Source organism: Emys orbicularis, chromosome 25, assembly GCF_028017835.1.
Source record: "Emys orbicularis isolate rEmyOrb1 chromosome 25, rEmyOrb1.hap1, whole genome shotgun sequence".
Lineage (NCBI taxonomy): Eukaryota > Metazoa > Chordata > Testudines > Emydidae > Emys > Emys orbicularis.
In genome coordinates this window covers 14,758,543-14,784,032 of record NC_088707.1, presented here as the reverse complement: position 1 = coordinate 14,784,032, position 25,490 = coordinate 14,758,543, and the positions used below count along the sequence as shown (strand labels likewise).

The window sequence follows — 25,490 nt, the reverse complement described above, 5'->3', positions numbered from 1 at the left end:
GCGCCGCGCTTGAGGCCCCCGCACGGACCGGAGCGGTAGGTGAGCGCGCTCTCGGGGGCCGCGGAGCGTGCCGGCCGCCTGGCCCGGCCGCCTGGCCCCTCCCCCTGCTACGCGGCCGAGGGGCGCGTCCCCGTTACTCCCCCGGCCGGCCGGCTGGGGGCCCTGTCGCGCCCCCCTCACCACCCAGCGCCGGCGGCCGTGCCCCGCCAGGCGGCCAGGTCCTGCCCAGCGCGGGGCGCTTCCCTCGGGCCGTGCGCCCCGCCCTGGCAGGGCCCCTTCTCGGGGCAGCCCAGCGCTCGCTGCCCACGGGGGCGGGTGCCACCCCCTGGCTGACGTGAGGGGCCCCGGGGCCGCGGAGTTCCCGAGCGGTTCCCCCCGGCCGGGCGGGCGGCACGCTGCCTTCAGGAAGTCCACCCGCTAGCTGTGTCGCGCCCAGGCTTGGCTGGCCGGCTCCTGCAGGGGCGCTGGTTCCCCACGCGGCTTGTGGGGCCGTCGCGGAAGGGGGCTGGGGACCATGCGGGTGGTCGGGCTGTGAAGTGGGGGGCTCGGGATCGGACAACGAGCAATATTCGCTTCTAGTCACTGTAGGGCAAGGGCAAGCGTCCTAGTTCCCACAAGCCAAGGAAACGTAGCTCCCGTCTGTCAGTTCTAGTAATCAGCCTTGCAGCATTATAATATTGAATTCCGTTTTTTAAAATATGTTAAGCAGTAAAACCCCTGTTAAAGTAACTAGCTCTTATAAAAAAAAGTTCCTATACCAGAAATCCGAGCTATTTCTTGTAATAAATTGACTTCCTCAGTTTGAACCTTCTGTCGGGAAGCATCAGCAAAGGCTGTTTGTTTGAACTTGTTAAATTAAACTCTCTTATTTTTTAGTCGGTTACAATTTGACATGATTGGCTTTGCCAGTAATCTCTGATATCCAGAATGTTTTGAGAGTAACAGTGACGTATGGTATTAGTAAAACATCAACTTCATTCATTCAGTGGAGTGCTGAAAGAGTGGCAGATTTCTAATAGCTCTGAAATTTGTGTGTATGTATTATAACGTTAAGTATTTAGTCAAGGTATATATAGCTGACTGTTGTTCTGTTCCTTTGGAATCCACCCAGGTGTTGTCCAACCCAAACATCTTCACATTTATTATCAACTTTATGTGAAATATCTTTAGCAAATTAACAATTGTTTCATGAAACATTCTTGAAAAAAGCATAGTATTGATAAGTGATCTCATTATTGACTAATATGTATTTTCATTCTACAAATACTGGAGCCTTGAATTCAATTGAACCTACTCTTTCTTTTCCATGTGTTCTGGTGAGAGCTTCAGAGTCTGAGACATTTTTAGCTTAGATGGTATTTTTCTACTAGTGAGCAGACTTTCCCTTTTGATTTTTGAAATACCTTGCTTGCTTCCTGCCTGCTCTCTGCTTTTCACAGCAAAGAAGCACTCCTAATAAATTAGGAGATTAAATTGCAGACTTTGCTGTTTTGATTGGGAGTTGCTAGGTGCAGATCTACAAAAGCTATCCTTTACAATGGGGAGGAGAGAATGAGGCAGAGACCTTGAGATCAGCCAATCAAAATAAACTGAACTTCAGATCTTATTCACTTGTATAACTGTCTGTTTACTCACCACTCATTATCTGACCATATCACTTCTCTTTAAAACAACATTTTTTGACAAAAAGTTAAAATACTACTTTGCTGATTAATAAGTCACTGCTGCGGTTGATTTCAGATGCTTCCTGTCTGCTTCATCTTAATATCAGTTAAGCTGGAAACATACATGCGCTACCATGCACGAATTGAAAGTGGCAGCATGAAATTGGTGTCCATAAACACCTTGCAAATTGCTTTTTTAAACCGGATTTCTGAGCCCTCATACAAGTGATATTTCCTCTTTGTCTATGCACAGTGTGAGTCTGCATATGGATGTCTTCAAATCCTAATTTCAAATTAATCTGAGCATCAAAAGTACTATAAGTTTTTATATTAACATTTAACTATCTTAAATCTAATGGTTGTGCAATTATCATAACTGACAGCTCATTCAAAAAAATTGAGCTACTAAGTGATAGCTGTCACAAGAAGCCGAGTCTCTCTGAATAGCATACTGTTACTTTAACCTTTTAGTAGCAACAGCTATGTGGAAGGAGAGGCCAGGTTTTTTTTGTACAAAATTGTTGGGATTCTTCATTTTTGTATTTGGCATCTTGATACCATGGTGATGAGTGCTCTAGAAATACCTAAATGGTTCTCGATCTAAAAGTTGAAATTGTAGATACTATAAATCTTTACAATATTACTGTTTGACTAATAGTATTTTTCTCAGATTGGACAGTGAAACTAAATGAGTCAGTTTGACTTTCTGGGTCTCATTCACCATTATGATGTTGTGTTTGGGTTCACAAGATTAAAGGGGAATATTTAAATGAAGCTTATATGGAAATGCTTCCATTGCTACTAAGTTTAGTAAAACCATTTAAGTGAAAGCTGATTTCCTGTTGATATTACAAAATGTGTCATGTAAGGGTCTGGGGGAGAAGTAGCATGGTTGGTGTAGATGGAACCAAACCATTTTAGTGTGTCTTCTGGCATTGGATTTTACAATATTTATAATATTTGGTGACCGTTTCATCCTGTCTACACAGAAAACATTGAATTATTGTAACATTGCAGTTTTTCGTAGTGTAGATAGGACCTAGATGGGAATGTCCCTTTTAAATACCATCTTATTTTAAGCTGGGGATATAATATTAGCAAATAAGCTTGCTTAAGAAATGGCTTTTTAAAAAATGAGGTCAGGATGTTGTGTTGGACTACTGGATCATGAAGGTTGATGGAGATGTACAAACAACTAAACTTCATTGAAAATAAAACCTTGTCTAGATTGCTTACTAACTTAATACTTGCAGCTTCTATGAGTTATTTACAAAATGCTTTGCAAACATTAACTTCGCTAACTTGAATGGAATGGGTAAACGTGAAGGTATGTCACATTTGGGCAAATAGCTTTTGTGAATCTCATCCCATTTCAATAATATGAAAAGAACGTCATTAGGAGGTAGTTTGGGCCCTAGACATAAGTGTGTGTGTGTGGCGGGGGGGGGGGGGGGGAATTAAAGATAGACATGTTTAAGCTTTTTTTTTTTTTTTTAATTCACTAAAGTTTTAAATCCAAACAAATATTTCCCCGCAGCATGGTATTACATTGCAGCATTGTAGTGGTGCATGACCCTACTATTTCTTATTACTATTCTAGTTCATTAGTCACTCAAGTGTAAAAAGTAAGCAGTATAAATTATACAAACTTACCTTCAATTAAGCCCCCAAAGTTTTCAAAATGTATTAACATGAGGAAAACTGTTTTTATTATGACTTTTTTAGCCTGATGATAATTCATTAAAATACACTGTTTTGCATAGGAGCACTTGCCAATCCATTATGGACCAATTAACCTTCTCTGGTCCTTATAGATATTCTTGTCTGTGGAAGGAAAAGTGTAGTGCAAGAGGTGGGGAACCCTTCTCTAGAAGGATAGCAAGTCACTTAACCCACGCTGCTTTCAGTTATCAAACACCAAGTCTCTGCACAAAGCCTACATTTAACTCCATCAGGTACCCAAGATTTCCAGAAATTATCTTTTTGCTGATACCTTAAAATTGCAGTAAATTGTTGGGGGAATGTTCTCTGTATTCTAAATATTTCTTTAATCCATTCTGGGACAAACTGAAACTTCCCCATGCCGACTCTGCTAGTTAACAAACAACCCCAGAGCTATGTTGCCATAATATGGCTCGAACTGACAAGGAAAAAACCAGAACTATCTTAATTTCAATTCCATTGAAACATGGGCGGTGGAGGAGGTCTATGTATACCATCCAAATTGAGGAAGGAAAAGATGGCAGAAAAACATAATTTATAAGCTTTAAAGAAGGCATAATAAACTTTTAAGAACTGTCAGAGTTGATAATGGACTTTTTATATGATGGAATTGGCATCTTGTAGTTCTATACAAAATTCGCAGCTTCAGAGAGCATTCTATATTCTAAGGTTTTTCTGTTGGGCCTATAACTGCCCACAAGTGCTGTTCTCCTTGTGGCAGCTATGATGTGGGTAAGAGATCATACAGGCTCTTTTTTTTTTTTTTTTTTTTTTTTTTTTACCATCATGTTGTCTAACTTCTCAGACATCTGAGCCTTGGACTACTCTTTGCTTCCTCAGTTCCTGCCTGTGGTGGGAGTGCACTTGTTGGGAATTAGAGGTCCCAAAAAAATCTCAGTCTAGGGGATGGGAACGTAGCATTCCCTGTTGGTGTGATGTGTAAATTCCTGGCTCCATCCTGCAGTTGTGAAGCTTCATTTTTGGTGGCCAGGTATAGGTATATGTTGCTAAGACTTTAATTGCATGTTCTAATAAACCAGAAGCAGCTTATGGGTAACCTGAGTTAAATGCATTGCTCATTAAACTCATGTCCCAGAGGCAGCTATTTATTTCAAACAATGTCAGTCTGAAACAGTTGTTGGACATTATAGCTATACATTTCTTCTAATAGCCTTAGATTTTTTTAAAGTAGCCCTCTTAAATGTATAAATTGACTTAAGGCAGAACTCCCAAATGGCAAAATATAAGTTGCCTGACTGCCCTGACAAAATGCTGACTAGAACCCTTCCAAAATAGCAATTGGCAGGGGAGATTTGATCTTCACAGCAACTGATTAGGAGCAGGTATAATGTGCTATAGACTTTCAGACTTTGAAATGCTCTGATCTGCTTCACCCTTGTCCAGCTATAAATCTAAGCTCTTGTATAACGTTTATTTAAAATCCCAGTAAAAGTGTGTTTGTCTGAAGAGACAAAGTCCCTGCCCCAAAGAGCTTCCAATCGAAGTAGACAATGCTCAGACGAAGAACTGGAGTGGATGAGTGGTGCATCAAAAAAGCAAAGTGATCAAGGCTGGGGTTTTAATGGAGCTGAAGGGATTTGAGCACTCTGTTCCCTTTGAACTTCAGTGGCATTTGGGTGCCTATTTGGGAAAAGAGTCCCTGAAGCCATCAGACCAATGGCTGTACATTTTCAGTAGTGCTGTACGATAATTTTCAATTTGCTGCTCATATGAGGGAAGGTAGGCTATGGCTATGTCTTTGCTGCCAAAAAAAGGTGTGGTTTTTTTTACAGTGAGATAGCTAACATGCATCAGTTATCTCACTGTAAAATCTTAGTGGAGACAAGGTGCAGTTAGTTTTTAACTATGATGGAGCTAAGTGAGGTCAACTGCAGGTAGGTGGTATAGTGTTTGCCTCTCCTAGCTCTGTTGCTACGTGGCTGCCCCCCTCTGGTTGTTTCTTTTTCATGGGCCTGTTTTTTCAGAGCAAGTCTTCATGGTCAGGCAGGGAAGAAATCTGGAAGTGTTTAAATTTAGCTTAATCCTTGAGTTTGTCTTTTTTTTTTTTTTTTTGGCAAGATGAGGTTTGAAACTAAAGAAGCAATTTCATTAATGAAACTGGGAACACCTGGCTTAACTGCAGAATATAGTCCTAATAAATGTTGCATTTCTGTATCATTTTTCTTTCTCACCAGCTAGAGTATGTATTGACAGCCTCATGGGAATGTGATTGCTGCTGCAGTGGTAGGGTGTCAGCCTGATGGACAACCAGCAACACAGCCCCATTATGGGGAGCCCTGGAGCAAACTTCTCTTATGAATAGTGCTATGAAATCTTTAATGTCTGTTCAGAGCCCACAGGACCTTGGCCCAGATCCTCAAAGGTATTTAGGCACCTAACTCCCATTGATTTCAATTAGTTAGGTGCCAAAATACCTTTTCTCTAAAATCTAACTGAAAAAAGCTGTATGCCAAGAGGTGGTAAATGCCTGCAACCAAATCAGTAAGAGTTGTGGATACTTGGCACCTTTCGGGATTAACACCTCCAACTGTGCGTGGAACAGAGTTTACATATGTGGGAAGGGCTGAATCTCCTCTGCTGGGATTGGAACCTGTGGTTCCAGGGAATGTGGTGGTTATAAACATGATGGCCAGTCCTTTTTATTCAGTCTCCCATTTCCAACTCCATATCTGTGAGAATTCCCACAACTTAGTTGTCCTTAGTTGGAAACTGAAATTAGCATTACAGTATAATTTGAGGTAACAGGTAAACTCATCCAAATTTTTGATTTTTACTCCTTCACAGCCCCATTGACGTGAATCACTTAAGTTGACTCTACAGTATGTTTAATAAAGAGCCTTGTTTATACTAGCTACATGGGATTCCTATTGTTAAGACTGGTATTCCTCCTTTTTAATTTACACACAAAATAAGTCTTCCTTGCACTGACTTAAATGTCAGTATATCTGTGTGATTCCCTTCCATTTCAAGGGAACCAGGAGTTGATGTGATGGTTCAGTCTCCCTAAATGTATTTAACAAAACTGAGGTGCAGTTTTTGGGAAAGATACTGATGTTTTAGCATGTGGTTTTTGGGGGGTAGGGTTCAGATATATCCCTGGGTCTTGGGAGGGTGAGGGGAAGGTAAGGAGAGAGTCCAAAGGAAGTTTATTGCAAATTAGGAGAATGTGAATTTGAGCATAGCTCTGAACTTGTCTATTAGGTCACTGGTGGCTTGAGTCAGTCGTTTGGCAGGCTGACTCTCTGCTGCCCCGGGAGATTAGTTCACAGCACTTTGCCTCTTCCCTACAGAAATAATGTCAAGTCTGAGGGGAGTTAGTGTAGTGAGAAGGATTCTGTCACCAGCACATCTTTCTCATAGCAGCTGTTCTGTGTTCAATTAGGCCTGGTCCACACTACCCCCCCACTTCGGACTAAGGTACGCAAATTCAGCTACGTTAATAACGTAGCTGAATTCGAAGTACCTTAGTCCGAACTTACCGCGGGTCCAGACGCTGCAGGCAGGCTCCCCTGTCGATGCCGCGTACTCCTCTCGCCGAGCTGGAGTACCGGTGTCGACGGCGAGCACTTCCGGGATCGATCCGGGATCGATTTATCGCGTCTAGACAAGACGCGATAAATCGATCCCAGAACATCGATTGCCTGCTGTCGGACCGGAGGTAAGTGTAGACGTACCCTTAGCCTCTGAATGAGGTCCCTGTTGACTTATCTTGTATACTTGCCAGGCTGTTAGGGGGCTTATTTGCTAACCACACAAAAGTATGTGCACTTGGGTCCAAACAATTCATTTCTTTCCTAAGGTGGCCCTTTAGGCACTGATCCTGACAGGTGCTAAGCACCCTCAGTGCTCCTTTGAGGATCATACCTGCAGTCACCAGGGGCAAGTTTGGATTAAGTTCTGTTACTCCAGGCAGTGACCAGCAAAAGCAGAGTCTGTTGAGCTCTGTGTGATACTCAGTAAGCTGATGAGCATGCGCTTGGAATAGTCCTGTGTTTCTGCTTTTACTGGGTTTTATTTAAACATCACTTTTCCCTGTCTTACATTTATGGAGGAGGGGTGGGGAGCATGTGACTTATAATATTCATCTGTCTACACTTACTATAGGAATCTGAATTTTCACAAGCTGTTTAATAAAAGAAGCATTTGCTTTAAGATCTGGCTCTTACTGGTGGATGGATTGGAATGAGGAAATGACTCATGACAGGCAAGGAATAGCTAGAACATACTTTCCTCTTTTTAATATACAAAACCCAACAAACTCAAACTCCCTCCCCCTCCAAAACAAACAACCACCCTTAACACAAAAACTGTAAGAAAAAAATTCAAAGATGGTAGGGAGTGCAGGGGAGAGAACAGCCAGGAATATTGACCATTTCAAAGGTACAGGTTGTAAGGGGATGTGCAGAGAATATGGAAGCTGCAGATCCGCCAGATAAATCATTCAGGAAACCGAATGGAGATAAGTGACCATTCCCTCTTTAAAAGGATGGGGCTTTTAAATGGTTATGCTCGATTACGGTTTGTAGTTAGGCCACATGAATATGAGATGAAGGAAAAATCTTCAGTCTTAACCTAGATTAGTCTCCTCTCTTTCTTTTTAGTACCTGAAATAATGTTTATTTAGGTCTGATCTAGTGGTAAGAGCAGGGAACTGGGACCCAGGATGCCAGAGTTCTATTCACAGCTCCCAGGTTCTTCTGTGAGACCTGGGGGAACATATGGTGCCACCAAAATTTAAGCTATCCCTTGCTTCATGTAGATGTTCAAACTTAATTGTTTGAGACTCTTGAGTGAACGAATCTACAGAAGGATAAAATATTATAACAAGGTTTTGTTTTTTTATGCAGTGTCTTTGTGAACCTATGAAATGGCTGTGATGGAAATTGCATGCCAAGGAGCTCCTGACCCCACCATCGGGCACCAAAAGGAGCTTTCTGCTTCTAAAGGGCTGAGTGAAACAGTGAGTGAGAAGCAGAGCAGTGTTTGCAAAGTAGAAGATTCAGAGAAAGTTGCCTTCCACAGTCAATGGAAGATCCTGAAAGATGTGATCACCAAAGGAACAGCAAAAGAAGAGACAGAAGGGGGTTCTGCATCCATTTCCATCATCGCCCAGGCTGAATGTAAGTTGCCCAGTGTGATGCTTTTTGTTGAGGGGAGTAGGTAGTGCAGTGGGGCATTTCACCAGCTTTGCAGCTCTGGAGAGCTGGGTTCGAATCTGTCTTTGTGATTGCAGGCAGGGTGAATTTGGTGATCATTTTCCAGTTCCCATTTAGCCAGATCACCAAACCTTTGACTATTATGGCAGTCTCTGCTGAATAAAGACCAAGTAATGGAATAGCAGGGTTGTTACAGGCCATGACTAGGGGGTATTCTCAGAGCTGCATAAGGTTGCTCCTACAGCAGCACCTACTCACGCTATAGTCCCAAGCCAGGGCCATTGGTCCCTGATTTTATGACCACCAATGAACATTCTATGGCAGTAAATCCTGAATTTCTTGAGAAAATTCCAGAAGATGCAAGGGGAGGGAAGATTCCTAGTGTTTGGGGAGTGTTTGATGTTAGAAAAAATACTGTAGTTCTTCATGATCTGTCATAACCAGGGATCCTAGTGTTCCATGATGAATCCCTCCCTCCCCCCCCCCCCAAGATAAAAAAATCTCCAATTAAAAAACACACACAAATCTGTGTTTGGGTATGTTTGTGTGTGTGTGGTTCAAACGAAATCTGTCCGCAGGAACCCTGATGCCCAGGGCTGTCAGTGTTAATTCCCCATATTCCTGTGTGCATGCTGGTGGCGCAGGGTTCTACTATAGATGGTTTTTTGTTTTTTGTTTTTCCCCACAAAATGTAAAAACTAAAGATTTTCTGTAAAAATGCAAATTCTGTATTTTTCTGTGGTAACCTGATTTCTAAGATCCCTGGTCATGACCAATATGGTGACTTATTTTCCTGGATTACTGTTTGGTTCAGCAAGATGTTACCACCATCTCCTTGTTCAGACACTTTCTGCCATCAGTGGAGACCATTGTCTAGTATTTAAGCTTTATGGTAATCTTGTTTTCTCTCCTACAGGTGAGAACAGCCAGGAGTTCAGCCCCACCTTTTCAGAGAGGCCTTTCATAGCTGATAGTAAACGTTACAGGTGAGAGGCCTTTAAAATAACTCTGGTTTCTCTTGAAATCGTATAAATATTTACTGGTCTCACATCACTCTACTTCAGTGGTGCTCCTTTATATACTGCTACAGTTTATTTAAAGAAACTCTGTTTAGAATTGATTAACTCTTTTTTTCTAAGGAGTGTGGGGAACTTGCAACACTTTTTTTACCCAGGTAACTTTCCCAACCTCTTTACATTTGCATCACATCCTGTCCTGTGACATGCTGCCCCACAAAGCATGTTGAGGGCTATGTATTTAGCTATCTTGCAGTCATCCTTGTTCGTCCCTAGAATCTTGATTCTTTCCCAGTGAACAGTTACACCAAAATCACCCTGAGGTGGGAGCTGAAAGACCCTTTCAGTTTAGGTCCATGGGTTGGAGGAAGAAAGTTCATGGTAAAGGACATTTTTCAGTCTTCTCTGACTGAAGAATGTATCTTCAGCCAGGTTCATGCATCCTTTCTCTGGAAAGCTGTGGTAGGCTGGTGGGGGCAATGATGGTGCAGGTCAGCGTCCTGTTCCCTGGAAACAGCAGCAGGAAGAGCAAGGTGGGAGGAGAAGGACCCACACCTATAAGTCTGGTGTTGCAGGACTCACTAGCAGTGCCAGGAATCCAGAGAGAGGGAAAGAAAAGAGGAAGGGTGGCAGAGAAAGGCAGGAGAGGGAAATTGAAGGGCAGGGAGCAGCAGCCACAGGAAGGGGAAGTGGAACTTTGGGGCCCTTCTGCCTTGGCTGGGATGAGGAGCAGCAGCGGCTTGATGGGGAGCTTGGAAGCAGAGCTCAGTGCTGATGGTGTCAGCGAAAGGAGTTGTTGCTCTGGAGTAAGAGATGGTGGGGCTTGGTTACCTGTGGCCAATCAGGCATAAGCTTCCTCATTTTCAGCAAGTGCCCAGCTTCCTCCTAGCCCCGCAGAACAAGTTCCAGTCTGGATTGCTTTGATATGGGTTTAAGGGCACCACAGACCAGATGAAAGCTTCCAGGGGAGTGGATCAGATTCGCAGGGCTGTATGCTTGACACTTCTGTTTTATACCCACTTCCACTGGTGCAGTAGATGTTTTCCTCTATGCCAGCAACCTTTGGAAAAGTGCAAATTGTGCTGTCACATCATTTAATCCCTTAAGTGTGTAAGAAGTACAAAGAAACATGCACAATGCTTAGTGCTACCATCTCGTCATGAGCTTAGCACTGACAACTCAGCTGCTAAATCAGCTAAATGTGTAGTGATAGAAGAGATTTCTGGGAATGATTGAAAAAGCTGTGAAAAACTCTACGGGTACTGCGTAAAGAGTAATAAGGGCAGATGGCTACACTGCTTGGACCAATATATGATACTTGCCTAAAATTAGAAATTCTTCATGTGAGGAGCAGTCTTACCTCTTCTTCTCCTGCCACTGCTGTTAGATGAAAACAAACAACTTATGATGGCCGGTGACTAATGAATGACTAATAAAGTAAATATTTGTCTTCTGAAAGAGAAATCTCTGGGTGGTGCTGGTTTGCATAGCTATGCTTTCCTAGTAAAACTAGCTTCGTTTTACTGTAGCAGTCATCACAGACTAGAGGTTTTTGGCTTAAATTTTGACTACTCTGTTGTAAAACAATTGGTCCAGATCCTTTCTTTAACTCTACTTACTTTTAAAAAGCAAATTTAAAGGTCTTTGTTCTAAGCACACTTACAGATTTCTTTTAATTGATTAAGCTAGATTGTGAACTTAATAATTAAACATACATGCAATATGCAGCTAGTCTGTGCCAATAAAGCAACTTGGCAATGATTTTTACTGCCAGTGGCTCCAATAGTCTCCCCTCCACGGCCTTGCTAATCTATACCTTCCAAAATACGTTGACAATGTCTTCTAGTGGACCCAGTGCTGTCTACCTTCTTTCCTGACATCTTTTTCCTGTGTAATGCCAAATATGCTGCTGCATTTGTAACTTTCCCTACTGAGAAAGCAGTATTGGTAATGTCCATTCCTGTCTGGTTTGGTTTCATTGGCAGTGATCGGCCAGGGAAGATGTGCTCCTGTTGTTTGTCATATTAAAATGTGTCCTTTGCTTTTCTTGTTGGTAGCCGGTCAGACAGTCTTGATCAAATCCCAAACAATGTGGCCCATGCTACCGAAGGGAAAATGGCACCAGCCTGCTGGAGGGCAAGGCATCGCGGGAAAGGCAGGAAGAAACGTCGCAAGAAAAGATCCAGGGTCAGAATACCAACACTGGCCTCTGCTAAGCAAGGGCCCAGAACTCCAGAACAGGAAAGTTGTACACCAATCCCAGTCCAGGTGAGAGAGACCAGCTCAGCCCCATGGGTTGGGAGGGGAAATCATAGGATTAATATAATTCTTTGAAGGTGAATTTGAATTTTGAGACTGGATTTATTGTTAGAGTTCCTGCCTAACTCTCTTCCTCTTGTGTTCCAGGAGGATGAAACTCACCAAAACACTCTCTTCAGTAACAGCTCCTGTTTTTCAGAACCTTGCAAGGACTCAATTTGTGATCAGATACCATTTGAGAAACCTAGAAAAGTTCTGCTCGTAGGCAAACTCCATTCGCTAAGGAACCTGCACAGACCAGAACTGCACAAGTTGATAAGCCCAGTACAGTGCCTGAACCATGTTTGGAAGCTACACTGTCAGGGTGATTTTGTGCCCCAGCCAGAGACCCTCCATCCCTTCCCTTACAGTCCTCTTTGTGCCATGAAACATAATCCTCGGGAGATTAATCTCCTTGATGATCGGGCCTGTGTGAATGGTGAGCGTCACTTTTCTGGCCTAAGCTTAGAATGCAGCTTACCAAAATGTGTCAGCCAGTCCCTGGAAACTAACTTGGACAAACTTTCTGTGGAAGAATATTTGGTGGATGCTCTTAAGGGGAGCGTGAGTCTCGGTGAGCCGCAGAACTTAGCCAGCCTGGCCAAGACGTGGAGAGGAGGCGGTCTGGATTTGAAGGAGCAGTTTCAAGAGACAGATGACAATGAGGGGGTGCTGCTTACTGAGGTGATACTTTCAGCCTAGTACTTGGGCCGACATGGTGGCAGGCAGTGTGTCCGTCTCTGTTTAATAGGACTGTGAATTTACACATCTAAATGCCTCTTAGTGATGCAGGGAAAAGACTTCAGTAGAGTTAACTCAGAGATGGAGTCATATCTGTAGTGGTGTAAATTCTCCCATAGAGTGTGTGCATGAATTTAAGCAATACTCTAACTCTTGCAATCTGCAATGTCCTTCATAGTTCCATGTGGCTTATAATGCCTCAGTGAGAGCCATCAAGAGCTCAGTATAGTGGGTGTTTATAGTAGGAAGAAGTTTGGCACATAGCCAGTCTTCAAAGATTTCTTTTGATTATTTTTTCAATGGTAAAAGGGCCACATGGGTGAATGGGTCATAAGCTTTTATTTGCCATAGGCAATTTGCAGTTTATTTTGAATCCAGTAGTCAGAGGGTTGATAAGCTGCACCTGCAAGATTTTTCCCTTGCACCTGCACCTGTTTGTTCCACATACCAACAAGCTGGGTGATTACACAGCTAAATACCCATTGCATAGGCAGGGCTTCCTGGGACAATGGAAGCACATGTAAATCGTGCAGCACAAAATATCCACCTGCTTCAACTTCTGGATCTTGTTGCACTAGCTGTTACAGCAGTGTCCAGTGGGTGTATTGCATTGCTCAGCCTGTGGAAAGGACAGCCTTTAAAAGATAGACTAGTTATTTAGAAATCTTTAGGTCTCCAGGGGATGGCTCATTTTCTCGTTGGGACAGAGGGATAGTCATTTTGATCCTAGAGACCCAACCAGTGACCCAAGAAATCTAGAGGGAGGGGAGGGGAGGGGAGGGCTTGTTGAAGGCAATAATTGAAAATCCCATCCCAGAGGTGGTACTGAGTGATTCTGGTGCCCTTAACTCTTCTAGTTTATTTTGAACATCCCAACTCTTTGCTCTCTTTCTTAGACTTGACACAGCAGATTGGCAGCCATGTTCCTGCATGCTTGCTTCATCTTGTCTTTACTTCTAATCCTTAGAAACTAAAGCCGGTGGACTATGAATACCGAGAAGAGGTTCACTGGGCCAAGTGCCAGGACTCTCTGGGTGTTGGCTCTTTTGGGGAAGTGTACAAAATAGAGGACAAACAGACGGGATTTCAGTGTGCTGCCAAAAAGGTAACTTAAGAAAACAGAAAGGAAAGCTTGATATGTCCAATAAAAGAAGGCACCAAGAAAGTAAAAGCTGGGTCTGTTTTCATTCCAACTCCCAAGAACTATAGGTATGAGAGTCAGTGCTATTGAGGCTGTGCATCCAAGGGCAAACTGCAAAGCATTGGTATGGAAACACCAAACAGAACTTTTGTCTGATAAGGTGTGGGAGCCTGTATTTCAGTGATCAGATATAGTCTTCTATCGACCTTCACAGCATTCTGTGAGGTGCACTTGTTACTGTTAGCTGAGAGAAGCTATGTGGACTCTGGGTAATCTTAAAGATCAGAAGTATGTTTTTAGCTGCTGCATGAATCTAACTGTATTCTTAAAATGTGTCCAGAAGCAAAGAGCAAAAGGTTAGGTGCTCCTTCCTATACTGGATGTGTATCCTGGAAAAATGTGTGGCTGCCTATACCCTAAAAGGGGGTTAATTTTAAGGCATTTTCTCGGCATTATCATTTGCATATTCTGTTTAAACAATGCCTGTAAAGTGTAGTGAATTTGTATTCTAGGCTCTGCAAAGGAACTACACTTTTCCAGGATCCTGCGTGGTCCAGCATGTTTTAGATATTGTATAGTAAACAAAGTCAGATGTTTTCATGAAATGTTGCTTGATGCATATAGAACTTGGGAATTTCTTTGAAGATTTGTCTTAGCTATGCCCCCACTTTTGTAGGTAGGTATATTAATACAAGTTGCATTCTCTCATAATCTCACTACATAGTCCTCTAGATATCAGAGTGCATGTACTTTCTGTTGGCTGTTAAAAAATACTTTTACCCCCTATATTACTCTAGTCAAGAGTGTGGGAGGTAATTGACTTTTAGAAAGTTTGGGTTCAGAATCCTTTTGAGTATGTATTTTCACTTTTTAAAAACTGTTTTTCTATACTATAAATAAATAAATCTCAACTTGACTGATTACCTGGTGGAAACAAACAAGCAAAAATATAATTAACCAAGTTGAAAAAATAATACATCTGATCTCTTCTCACGTGTTTCACTTGTGAGCTGTGCAGGAGAGAGAGTTAATACAAACCAGAAAATGTTGCAATACTAAAATTTGCCATGATATCTAGTACATTTAAAAAATAGACACACACAATGACTTCTGGCCACTACACGAGCAAGTTATGCCGATGTCATAACATACAAAATCTCTTCATTTGGGTTAATTATCTACCTGGCAAACACATGCACTCAGATAATTTTGCTACAGGATTATTGTCCTAGTTCAGGGGTGGGCAAACTACAGCCCGCAGGCCAGATCTGGCACCTCAGGGCTTTGGATCCGGCCCACGGCACCGCCACCACCACGTCCCTGCGAGGGGCACAGGGCTCCATGCATTGCCCTTGCCTCCAGGCACTGCCTGGGGAACTGTGGCCAATGGGAGCTTCGGGGGAGGTACCTGGAGGCACGGCAAGGGCAGCACACTCTGAGCCCTCCGCGCCCCCTCCCCAGGGACCACAGCGCTTCCTGGAGCAGCACGGGGCCGGGGACAGGGCAAGCAGGCAGGGAGCCTGCCCTGGCCCCAGTGTGTGCTGCTGCCACCCCGGAGCTGCTTGAGGTAAGCGGGGCCAGAGCCTGAACCCCTCCTGTACCCCGCCCCCCAACTCCCTGCCCTAAGCCCCCTGCCTGCACCTCACACCCCAACTCCCTACCCTGTTCCCCTTTGAACACCCCTCACCCCTCCTGCACACCAACCCCCTGCCCTGAGCCCCCTCGTACACCCCGCACCCCTCTGGCACCTCTGCCCTGAGCCCCTCTCGTACACCCCGCACCCCTCCTCTGCCTCAATCCCTTGCCCGGAGACCCTTCCTGCACACCGTACCCCAATCCCCTGCCCCACATACTATTTCCCCACCCAGGTGTGGCCCTCAGCCCAAAAAGTTTGCCCACCCCTGTCCTAGTTGCTGCAGGGTAAAATTTTCAAAAATGCCTGTCACCTTTGAAAATGGGACTTAAGTGTTTGAAAATGTTACCCACAGGTTTCAGAAGGCAGCTGTATAGATGAAGGAATAGATTTCTGACTGAACGCATTTCTTCATAGTCAAAAATAGGTGAATTTTAACCAGCAATTAAGAAATATGAAGATCCAAGTTATGATACTTTAAAGTCACTAATGTGGAAACAGGGCCGGCTCCAGGCACCAGCAAAGGAAGCAGGTGCTTGGGGCGGCCAATGGAAAGGGCGGCATGTCCGGGTCTTCGGTGGCAATTCGGCGGCGAGTCCCTCTCAGAGTGAAGGACCTGCCGCCAAAGAATGAAGCGGCGCAGTAGAGCTGCCGCTGATCGTGGCTTCCCCCCCTCGCTCCCCCGCTTGGGGCGGCAACAAAGCTGGAGCAGGCCGTGTGTGGAAATGAGGTGCAATGCCTGGCTTGCCTGAAATTAATACCACCTCTGTTTTTACGGGACTTGAGCTACCTACCCATGTCTTATCAAACTTGATTTCGGCATCTGGCTTTTAAATTCTTGAGATTGAACCAAACTAGCTATGGCTGGACCACTGACAACAATGAAACATGATGCATCCTTTTCCCACCAGTGTCCAAATGAGTCATGGTTTCCTTCTTGTCTTCAGCAGTGTCTAGTTTTGTTTTGTTTGGCCTACTGATGTGAATCAACTTTCTACTTAGTTTTTCTTGTGTAGCATAGCTACTGCCTAAAGAGGTGGTGATAAATAGAGCAGATTACTGTACATGGGCATATAAAGAGAACTTGAAATCGAGTCTATTTCAAAAAATTACTTACAAGTTATTCTGGGTGCTACACCTCCCGTGGTTTTTCTTCTCCTTTGTGGCTTTTAAAATCACATTTTCCTAGCATTTATAAAAATGTTTTTTTCCTGTTGTATGAAAGACACACACAAACAGGGACACTGACTACAGTGTGTGCTATCAAATGTACAGAGAAAACTGAAAAGTGAGATTGACAGGAAATTTTCCTCTAGTTTGAGCAATGTGTTGGGCTAGATAAATGTTCAGACTGAAGTGTGTGTGAAGTTACCAGTTTCCCTTTTAAACAAGACACAACTAGAGCTGATTTTATCTTCCTTCCAAAATGTTATTCTCAGCCATAATCTGGAGGCCAAGGGGAGGAGGCATTCTGGGGAGAGGGCACTGAAGCCTGAGCTGTGTCTTCTGGCCATTTTTAAAATGCTATGTAGCTTTGAGTGCTAGGGATTCTTGTAGTGCATTTCTTTCTTTCTTCAAAAGTGTCTGGCTCAAAACACCTAGTACTGTCTCTCTTGTACTCTGTTGCTAAAGTCCAGTTGGCTCTGGCTGTGGAACAGAAAGGTAATCTGTTCTAGTGCACAGAGAGAGTGCGTTTGGCCAGAATTTTGAGTGGTGCTGTTCCACGTGTGGAGGGAAGAGCTGCATTTCCAAAGGAATCCTTTAAGGGGAGGGTGTTGGTACAGACCTAGCTGAGCTGTTGGAATCCAACATCTTGACTCTCCAGTTTTTCTTCTCTGGTTCTCCAGGTGCAAGTCGAACACTTTCGTGCAGAGGAGTTGACGACATGTGCTGGAGTAACAAGTCCCAAAGTTGTCCCTTTGTATGGAGCCGTGAAGGAAGGTCCTTGGGTTACTATCTTCATGGAGCTAATGGAGGGTAAGGAAGATGGAAGCACCCTTGTAACCATCAAACGAAGTGGGCATTGATGTCCTTGTCTTCCCTCCCTCCCCCCCCAGCCACAATTTTAAATGTTTTTATCCCTTTGGTGGTATTCTGGATTTTCTCTAGAGTTAATTTCTTGGGGGAGGGGGGCTGGTGGCCGTGGCAGGTCAACACCACTAGTACATAGAAATGAACATCTATTTTGAGTGATCCTCCCACTTCTGGATTTATATTTCTAAAACTAGAAAGCCAACAAAATTCTTCCAAGCCTATAACTAAAGCAAGCACCTGTCTCCTTTGATGCTAAAGTGTTTGCTACTGAGACCAAAGTTGTGAAATGAATCTCTCTGATCTCATGTAATATACTGGTATGGAGCAGGGAGTATGTATTGAACCTGATACTTCCCCTGCACACAGCTCCTCTTCTCAACCAGGGGCAACAGAAAGCACAGCCTCTTCAGGGATCAGTTGATGACCAGAAGGGACTGGATGGGGTTGGTCCTGTCAGATTGATGATTGGTTGCTGTGAGGTCACTGAGTTATGGGAGACCAAAGTAAGGGACTTGAAAAATGGAGGTTACCTTGGACAGCAAGAACTCTGGGAATAAATAACAGGAACTTTCCCATTCGTGGGAGACAAATGTCACCCCTCTGATCTTATGGCTTTCTCGGGCCCTAGCAGAAAGGGAGGAATGTTGAAGCTTCTGAGGAATACTGGACAGATATAAGACTGAAATGTGTGCACTCTGAATTCTCTCATAGGTGGCTCACTAGGCCAGCTGATTAAACAAAGTGGCTACTTGCCAGAGGATAGAGCCCTCAGTTACCTGGGTCAAGCATTAGAGGGTCTGGAGTATCTTCATGCTCACCACATTCTGCATGGAGATGTCAAAGGTAGGGTTCCATGTAAAACACCCTATTACTCCTCTTCCTCTTAACATCTGACAGAACAGGCTCCTACTAATTCCAGATGGCTGCTGGGTGGCTCAGCGGGTTAGTGCGCTAGCCTTTCAGGCGCTGTACATTCAGTCAGAAGTGGTGAGTATAGTAAGCTCCACTTATTCCTCTCTACCCCTCCATTTGGCATGACTGTGCTTGGGGAGGCCCAACCCTGGAGTAGAGGGGACTCTGCAGATCAGAATTGGCAGACTCATGCATGGCATTATGCCTTGCTGTAGTTGCTGGTATTTGCTTACTTTTGTGAGCATGAGAAGAGTCCTAGGCTTGGGTTCAACAAGGACTCTGGCTCCTGGCTTTGGCTTCTTTTGCATAGGGCTGACCTCAATGAATAGGAAATTGATTTTAAGCCTTTTCACTGGCAGCGGACAACGTGCTCTTATCCAGTGATGGAAGCCGGGCTCTCCTCTGCGACTTCGGCCACTCTGCTCGCCTTCATCCCGATGGCTTGGGGAAGTGCTTGGTGACAGGTAAGGTTCTGCCATGGTTCTGTATTGTCCCTTTTGGGGCCAAGTTGCCTTGTAAGCTATAGCTCTGTATGAAAGTTTTGGGCACCTGTGGGCTGCATTTGGCTCCTGGATCACATTTTGACTACTTCTTAGTGTACACTCAGCAGCTCTGATGGCAATCTCTGAGTTTGACTTGTGTCCCTAGGGTGCTACATGCCTGGCACAGAGACTCACATGGCTCCAGAGGTAGTAATGGGAAAACGCTGTGACTCAAAGGTGGATGTCTGGAGCAGCTGCTGCATGATGCTGCACATGCTCAATGGGTGTCATCCTTGGACCCGGTATTACAACCACCCTCTTTGCTTAAAGGTGAGTGACCAACAGTACGCTATGTCAGAAATCCAGAGTGACAAACAAACTCTCATTATATCTAGCAAGCTGGAGTGAGCTACAGGGATAAAATCTGAAAGGTGCAAATAGGGGACTAGAAGGTGCTGGTGACCTTAATTTGGAAGCAGCTTACTTGTGTTACTTGTGTGCACGAACAACTAGCTTCTTCCTGTTTCTCCTTTGCTCATCACTGAGGTGCACGTTCTTAACTATTTGTGGAATGAATTGTTACCGGGCCTCTGATCCTGATTCCATGCTTTTTAAGCCATGGCATCAAGAGACACAGATAAGTGGTGGACGTGGCCAGCTTAGGGGAGAACTTGTCTCTTTTGGAAGCAGACTGGAATGTTTGTTCATGCAGTTTAACCTCTTTCCCTTGCTGTTTTATGTGATGCAGATAGTCAAAGAGCCACCTCCTTTGAGGGAAATCCCACCTTCCTGTAACCGTTCCACTGTCGAGATCATTAAAGCAGGGCTAGAGAAGGAGCCACTTAAAAGAGCTTCTGCGGCGGAGTTGAAGACTAAGGCTGACATAGCTTTGCAGGAGGGTAAGAATGTCCTGCTTCTAAGGTCATGCTCATTTATTACTAAGTACAACTGGTAAGAAACCAGCTACTTCTGAAACATGCTGCTTGTGATGCAAAGCCTTTCCCACATGCAAGTAATGTACAAAATGACTCACGTTGGTGCTGCCTTGCTGTTCCTCGTGTAAGTGCGAAACACCCTGGGGTTGGACGGGGGCCTGTAGATGACCCTGTTCGTATAAATCACCAGGAAAGCAGCCATGATGAGTTCAAAGTCCAGATAGCACTATTCTGAGCACTGGCATGCTCTCTTGCATCCCTCTTCATTGTTGGAAGCAGATGTTGTGCTCTCTTTGAGGCTGTTAGCATGAGCCAAGGCTGTGGTAGGCAACCCGAGAGCCCCATGTGTCTCCCACTATCCAACGGCAAACAGCTGGTGTTTGGTATATAGCAAATCTGAAAATAGTGTGTTTGTCACATCCCTAAATAAAACCTGTCCATATGCTAATGTTCCTTCTTTGAGACTATCTCATCGATCCCCTGGAGAGTTTGTAATCTGCCAGGAACTGATTTACAGGGAAGTTACAGGCTTCATCTTTTGAAGCCCTTGGGTATTCTACAGCAAGATACAGTGCTGCCTGCTTTAGAAGCATGCTGCATCTCTCTCTAGAACAGTCCTGTATATGCCTTTGTTTTGTAGTGGGAGATGTGAAGAACCCCTGGAGAGAATACAGAGAACCTAGATGCTTATCTTTGGATGAAAAAAACAATCTGCACACCTCCCTGTCCCCAACAGTCAGCCTGATTTCTGAGACTTTGGCTAGCCCTGGGTCAGCTCCTTGCCTATCCCAAAGCTTGCAGCCACCATCTCTGGAGTTGACCGAGAAGACTGGGGTAACCCCTTGGAATCTGTGCAAGGAGTTACCTAGGATCTGTGATCCACTTTCCCTCTCCTCCCTGGCTCCTGTCCCCACCAAGAGCAGCAGCTCCTCGGAACGGGCAACAACTATCTCGGAACAGGAGCTTCAGCAGCTGGAAATAGGTAACATGGAGACTGTCTCTCTACTGTTAACAGAGCTTGGTATGTGCTGCTGCTGTTTTCTGGCTTTCATCATAGTCATTATCTTTGGTGCCCAGAAATGGTTTGGTTTTGTTCACTTTTCCAAGAAAAGGGAAAACTCCATTTGTTACCCCCCCCCCCCCCGAAATTATCAAGATGAGTGGTTCTCAATCACTAACGTGCATCAGAACCAGTGTTGTGGGATTCTGAGATTAATGCTTCTAGGTTCCCTGGCCTTCCTTAATGAAGGGCTGTAGTGCCTTGCCGCTTCTCAGCCCCGTTCGGTTGCAGAGCCTAAACTCTACCGATTATTTGCACATGCCCCAGATAGAAGAGTGTGGGCTCTAACTTTGGCTGCATCAAACCCCATTGTTGTTATGTTGGATGAAGCATAATTGATGGGAGCTGTGGAAAAACGGACTAGTGCAGCCAAGATCTGTCTGGTAAACTGGTGAACTTCCTGGAGAAGTAAATGTGGGAAGTATATCTCCTGTGTCCAGCAGCCAAGTAGCTTGATTTCCAGTGTCTCGGAACGTTCAGCAGGAGCACTGGTCAAGTTTTAGTCCTTTCCATTGCCCAGAATAACACACAGGCCTGGTCCCCACTAACCCCCCACTTCGGACTAAGGTACGCAAATTCAGCTACGTTAATAACGTAGCTGAATTCGAAGTACCTTAGTCCGAATTTACTGCGGGTCCAGACGCGGCAGGGAGGCTCCCCCGTCGATGCCGCGTACTCCTCTCGCCGAGCTGGAGTACCGGCGTCGACGGCGAGCACTTCCGGGATCGATTTATCGCGTCTAAACCAGACGCGATAAATCGATCCCAGAACATCGATTGCCTGCCGCCGGACCCTCCGGTAAGTGTAGACGTACCCTAATATGCTCTCTCCTGATGTAGACAGGCATCTTCTTTCACTTAATGAATGAGCTGGAAAGCTGCAGGAATAGTATCTGAATAATCTGAAGTCCTTAAATATAACAATATCTTTATTAATGATCTGGAGGATGGTGTGGACTGCACTCTCAGCAAGTTTGCAGATGACACTAAACTGGGAGGAGTGGTAGATATGCTGGAAGGTAGGAATAGGATACAGAGGGACCTAGATAAATTAGAGGATTGGGCCAAAAGAAACCTGATGAGGTTCAACAAGGACAAGTGCAGAGTCCTGCAACTTAGGACGGAAGAATCCCATGCACTGTTACAGACTAGGGACCGAATGGCTAGGTAGCAGTTCTGCAGAAAAGGACCTCGGGGTTACAGTGGACGAGAAGCTGGATAGGAGTCAACAGTGTGCCCTTGTTGCCAAGAAGGCTAACGGCATTTTGGGCTGTATAAGTAGGGGCATTGCCAGCAGATCGAGGGACGTGATCATTCCCCTCTATTTGACATTGGTGAGGCCTCATCTGGAGTACTGTGTCCAGTTTTGGGCCCCACACTACAAGAAGGATGTGGAAAAATTGGAAAGAGTCCAGCGGAGGGCAAGAAAAATGATTAGGGGGCTGGAGCACATGATTTATGAGGAGAGGCTGAGGGAACTGGGATTGTTTAGTCTGCAGAAGAGAAGAATGAGGGGGGATTTGATAGCTGCTTTCAACTACCTGAAAAGGGGTTCCAAAGAGGATGGATCTAGACTGTTCTTAGTGGTACCTGGTGACAGAACAAGGAGTAATGGTCTCAAGTTGCAGTTGGGGAGGTTTAGGTTGGATATTAGGAAAAACTTTTTCACTAGGAGGGTGGTGAAGCACTAGAATGGGTTCCCTAGGGAGGTGATGGAATCTCCTTCCTTAGAGGTTTTTAAGGTCAGGCTTGACAAAGTCCTGGCTGGGATGATTTAGTTGGGAATTGGTCCTGCTTTGAGCAGGGGGTTGGACTAGATACCTCCTGAGGTCCCTTCCAACCCTGATATTCTATGATTCTATGAACACAGTCTTGGCAAGTTCCTGTCAGATGCAGTAGGGCAGTATTCCTGCAGAATGCTCCTCTCTAGTAGATAAGGAAATTGTTTGAGATTTGCTTGATACCACAAAGTGGGGATTAGCATTTGTGGGGCCCTGTGCTCAGATCATTAGCCCAGTATTCCTGCAACTTTATGAGCTCTGGATACTCTCCAGGCAAGGGATTACAGGGACTAGGACCTGTCTTAAATTCCAGCTTGGCTACGAGTTCTCTAGACACAAAGCAGGAGGATCCGGGGTGGGTGTCTTGTGATTGGAGTTGGGACTACTGGGTGCCATTCCTGGCTCTTGGCTTGGCAAGTGATGTGTAAGTCACTTCCCTGCTTTGTGCCTAAGTTTCCACCCCCTTTACAGTGGGCACAATAGTACCTACCTCACAGGGAAGTTGAGGGTAATGTGATATTTGTAAAGAGCTTTGTGCTGCTTTAGTACCCTTCATTCAGGGTTTAACGTATTAATTACAGCAAAAGGGAGAGGGGTTGGGGAGGCATGGGATTAGAACAATTGCAAATCTCTCTCCATTTCCTCTCCCTTTTGCTTTTAGAGTTGTTTTTGAACAGTCTGTCGCAGCCATACTCTCTGGAGGAGCAGGAGCAAATGCTCTCGTGTCTCAGCATTGACAGCCCGCTCATGTCTGATGCCAGCGAGAAGGTGAATAAAAAACCACACAGCACCACTGCTGGGATCTGAGAGGCATCTGCCTTCTGATGTAAAACAGGAGGTACAGTGTCACCAGCAGTGGAGACGTGGCAGTACGGCCCCTGGCAGATGTGCTGCCTTTACCATTACCTCTGGGTCGATCTGTGGGTGGCCTAGGGACTGTTCTGTGGAGGGGATTCTCCCTTCTTTGGACACAGGAAGGTGGGTGCTGGTGAAATGTTCTTCCGCGTGCTCGCACTGTGGTTTAATAGTAACAATCCTACGGTGCTGTACTGGCAAATGGCATGGCCCTTGTATATGCAGCATCAGGGAAGTGAGCTGTATGTGCGGTTACTTTTTCAGAACTCTCTGAAGGCCTCTCCGAGCCTGAGGGACACCATGAGCTCTGGGGTTCACTCCTGGAACAGCCAGACCGATGGACAGAGCTTCAGCTGGAACAACCTGCTGTATCGCAGTCGGCACACAGACACCCCCAGCTATTTCAATGGTGAGTCTATTTGGGTCTCCAAATCTTGATGTAAATGGGCTGGACAGAGCTACCCCATATCTTGAGGGGGAGGTGGTTCAGTAGCCACTGTGCGTGAGAGTAGCAGTTTTTTCCAATTTTTTTTCTCCCCATCGGAACAAAGGAACCATCCCTGGGAGGTGGGAGAGGGTCTTGCTAAGCCGGTGACATTTCATCTGGTAAAACGCACATGAGTGTCAAGAGAGGCTGTGCTCACAGCTCCTGGTGAGTTCATGGGGTGTTCTGGCCCTTGAAGAGCAAGGCAGCCAGAGGAAAACTGCTGAATGCGTGGCTTCAAGGGGTGCAGCTGTGTGCCTCCGACGCATTTGCAGTGCCTCTGGGCGCATGAGACACTTAGTGGCAAAAACCTGTATCTCAGGCTCCTACCAGGGCATTGGCCGCTGACTGATCTCCTTTAGAACAACTTGTACGTTGGAACCAGAGACTGTAACTTCACCAAGCCTGCAGTAGAAGTAAATGGCGCTCTCTGTTTCAGGAGTGAAAATCCAGATCCAGTTGCTAAGTGGAGAAAATCTTCATATCCGAGAGTTCCACAGGACCAAGGTGGGAGACATTGCTACTGGGATAAGCAGCCAGGTGAGGAACAAGCAGAATGCTGAGATTCAGATGGTGGCTGTTGGGCCATCGCATGCTGGCCAATAGTGGGCTACTGCTAGAGGGCAGCTAGTGGTGGCTTGGGGTTAATGAGCTAGTCCACTTACACACCCTCTTGACTTAGGTGTAGTACTTTTAGACAATGTTGAGAGAGGGTTGAGTTGTTCAGACTTCTAGGGCTCTTTCTCTGACTGGAAACGTTGCTGGTTTTCTAGGGAAATTAGAATACTGCTTGCATAGAAGAGGCATGTAGTGAATGTCAGCTAGAGAAAATGGCTGCACATCAGTTTATAATGGCCCTGAGGGAATGTTGTCAACTTCCAGTGTAAATACTGGGCTGCCTCAGCTGGAGACTGCAAGGTGTGAGGCAAGGCAGGTACCAATATCACAGGATTGTGAGGCTGTTGATCTTAAAACGCTTTGACCTTCTCAGAATAACGGGGCTGTAGAAGTGTAAAGGATTTGTACTGTTGGACGTGTACCCATTTGGGATAAACCATTCACTTAAGGATCACAAAACAAAGAGGTCCAGCTAAAGAGAGAAGGCTACAGGAGTCCCAACTAACCCAGCCATCCCGGTTAATGAATAGCTAGCAGTAGGCGCTAAACTGTGTGCGGAAATCCAGCTGCAGGATAAATACCAACTATTTGGCTTCTGAAATGGTCTATCACCGGGGGAGAATTAGGACATGATCCCTGCCAAGCATGAACCCCTTTCTCCTTGCACGTTTCATTAATCAGAACGCTGTTAGCCAGCTAGAGTATTTCTGTCATGCACTGAATTAGACTTTGATTGCCAAGTGCCACTCAGCTTCGTTTGCTCTGGTTCACAGATACCAGCCTCTGCTTTCAGCCTTGTTACAAAGGAAGGTCAACCTGTTCGCTATGACATGGAGGTTCCGGACTCGGGGATAGAGCTGCAGTGCACCCTTGCTCCTGACTGCAGTTTCGGTTGGACCTGGAGAGTCAAGCATGGTCAGCTGGAGAATAGACCATGA

General features: G+C 45.1%; 1 protein-coding gene across 1 annotated transcript; it reads left to right on the top strand.

Moving 5' to 3' along the window:
- Positions 1 to 25,490, top strand: MAP3K14 (mitogen-activated protein kinase kinase kinase 14). Its single transcript, XM_065422450.1, has 16 exons — positions 1 to 35; positions 8,255 to 8,527; positions 9,480 to 9,549; positions 11,637 to 11,847; positions 11,986 to 12,561; positions 13,586 to 13,723; positions 17,240 to 17,369; positions 18,138 to 18,269; positions 18,698 to 18,802; positions 18,987 to 19,150; positions 19,569 to 19,719; positions 20,396 to 20,737; positions 23,257 to 23,363; positions 23,715 to 23,859; positions 24,374 to 24,474; positions 25,326 to 25,490. Exons 2-16 carry the CDS (start codon positions 8,275 to 8,277, stop codon positions 25,488 to 25,490), a joined length of 2,790 nt encoding a protein of 929 aa, XP_065278522.1. The 5' UTR covers positions 1 to 35; positions 8,255 to 8,274.

What these genes read in the sequence shown, in the direction of transcription:
- MAP3K14 (XM_065422450.1), top strand. Translation starts at nt 8,275, where the DNA reads ATGGCTGTGATGGAAATTGCATGCCAAGGAGCTCCTGACCCCACCATC. An exon ending in GCTTCAGCAGCTGGAAATAG is followed by an intron (nt 20,738 to 23,256) that starts GTAACATGGAGA and finishes TTTTGCTTTTAG; the next exon opens with AGTTGTTTTTGAACAGTCTG. An exon ending in TGTCTGATGCCAGCGAGAAG is followed by an intron (nt 23,364 to 23,714) that starts GTGAATAAAAAA and finishes TTACTTTTTCAG; the next exon opens with AACTCTCTGAAGGCCTCTCC.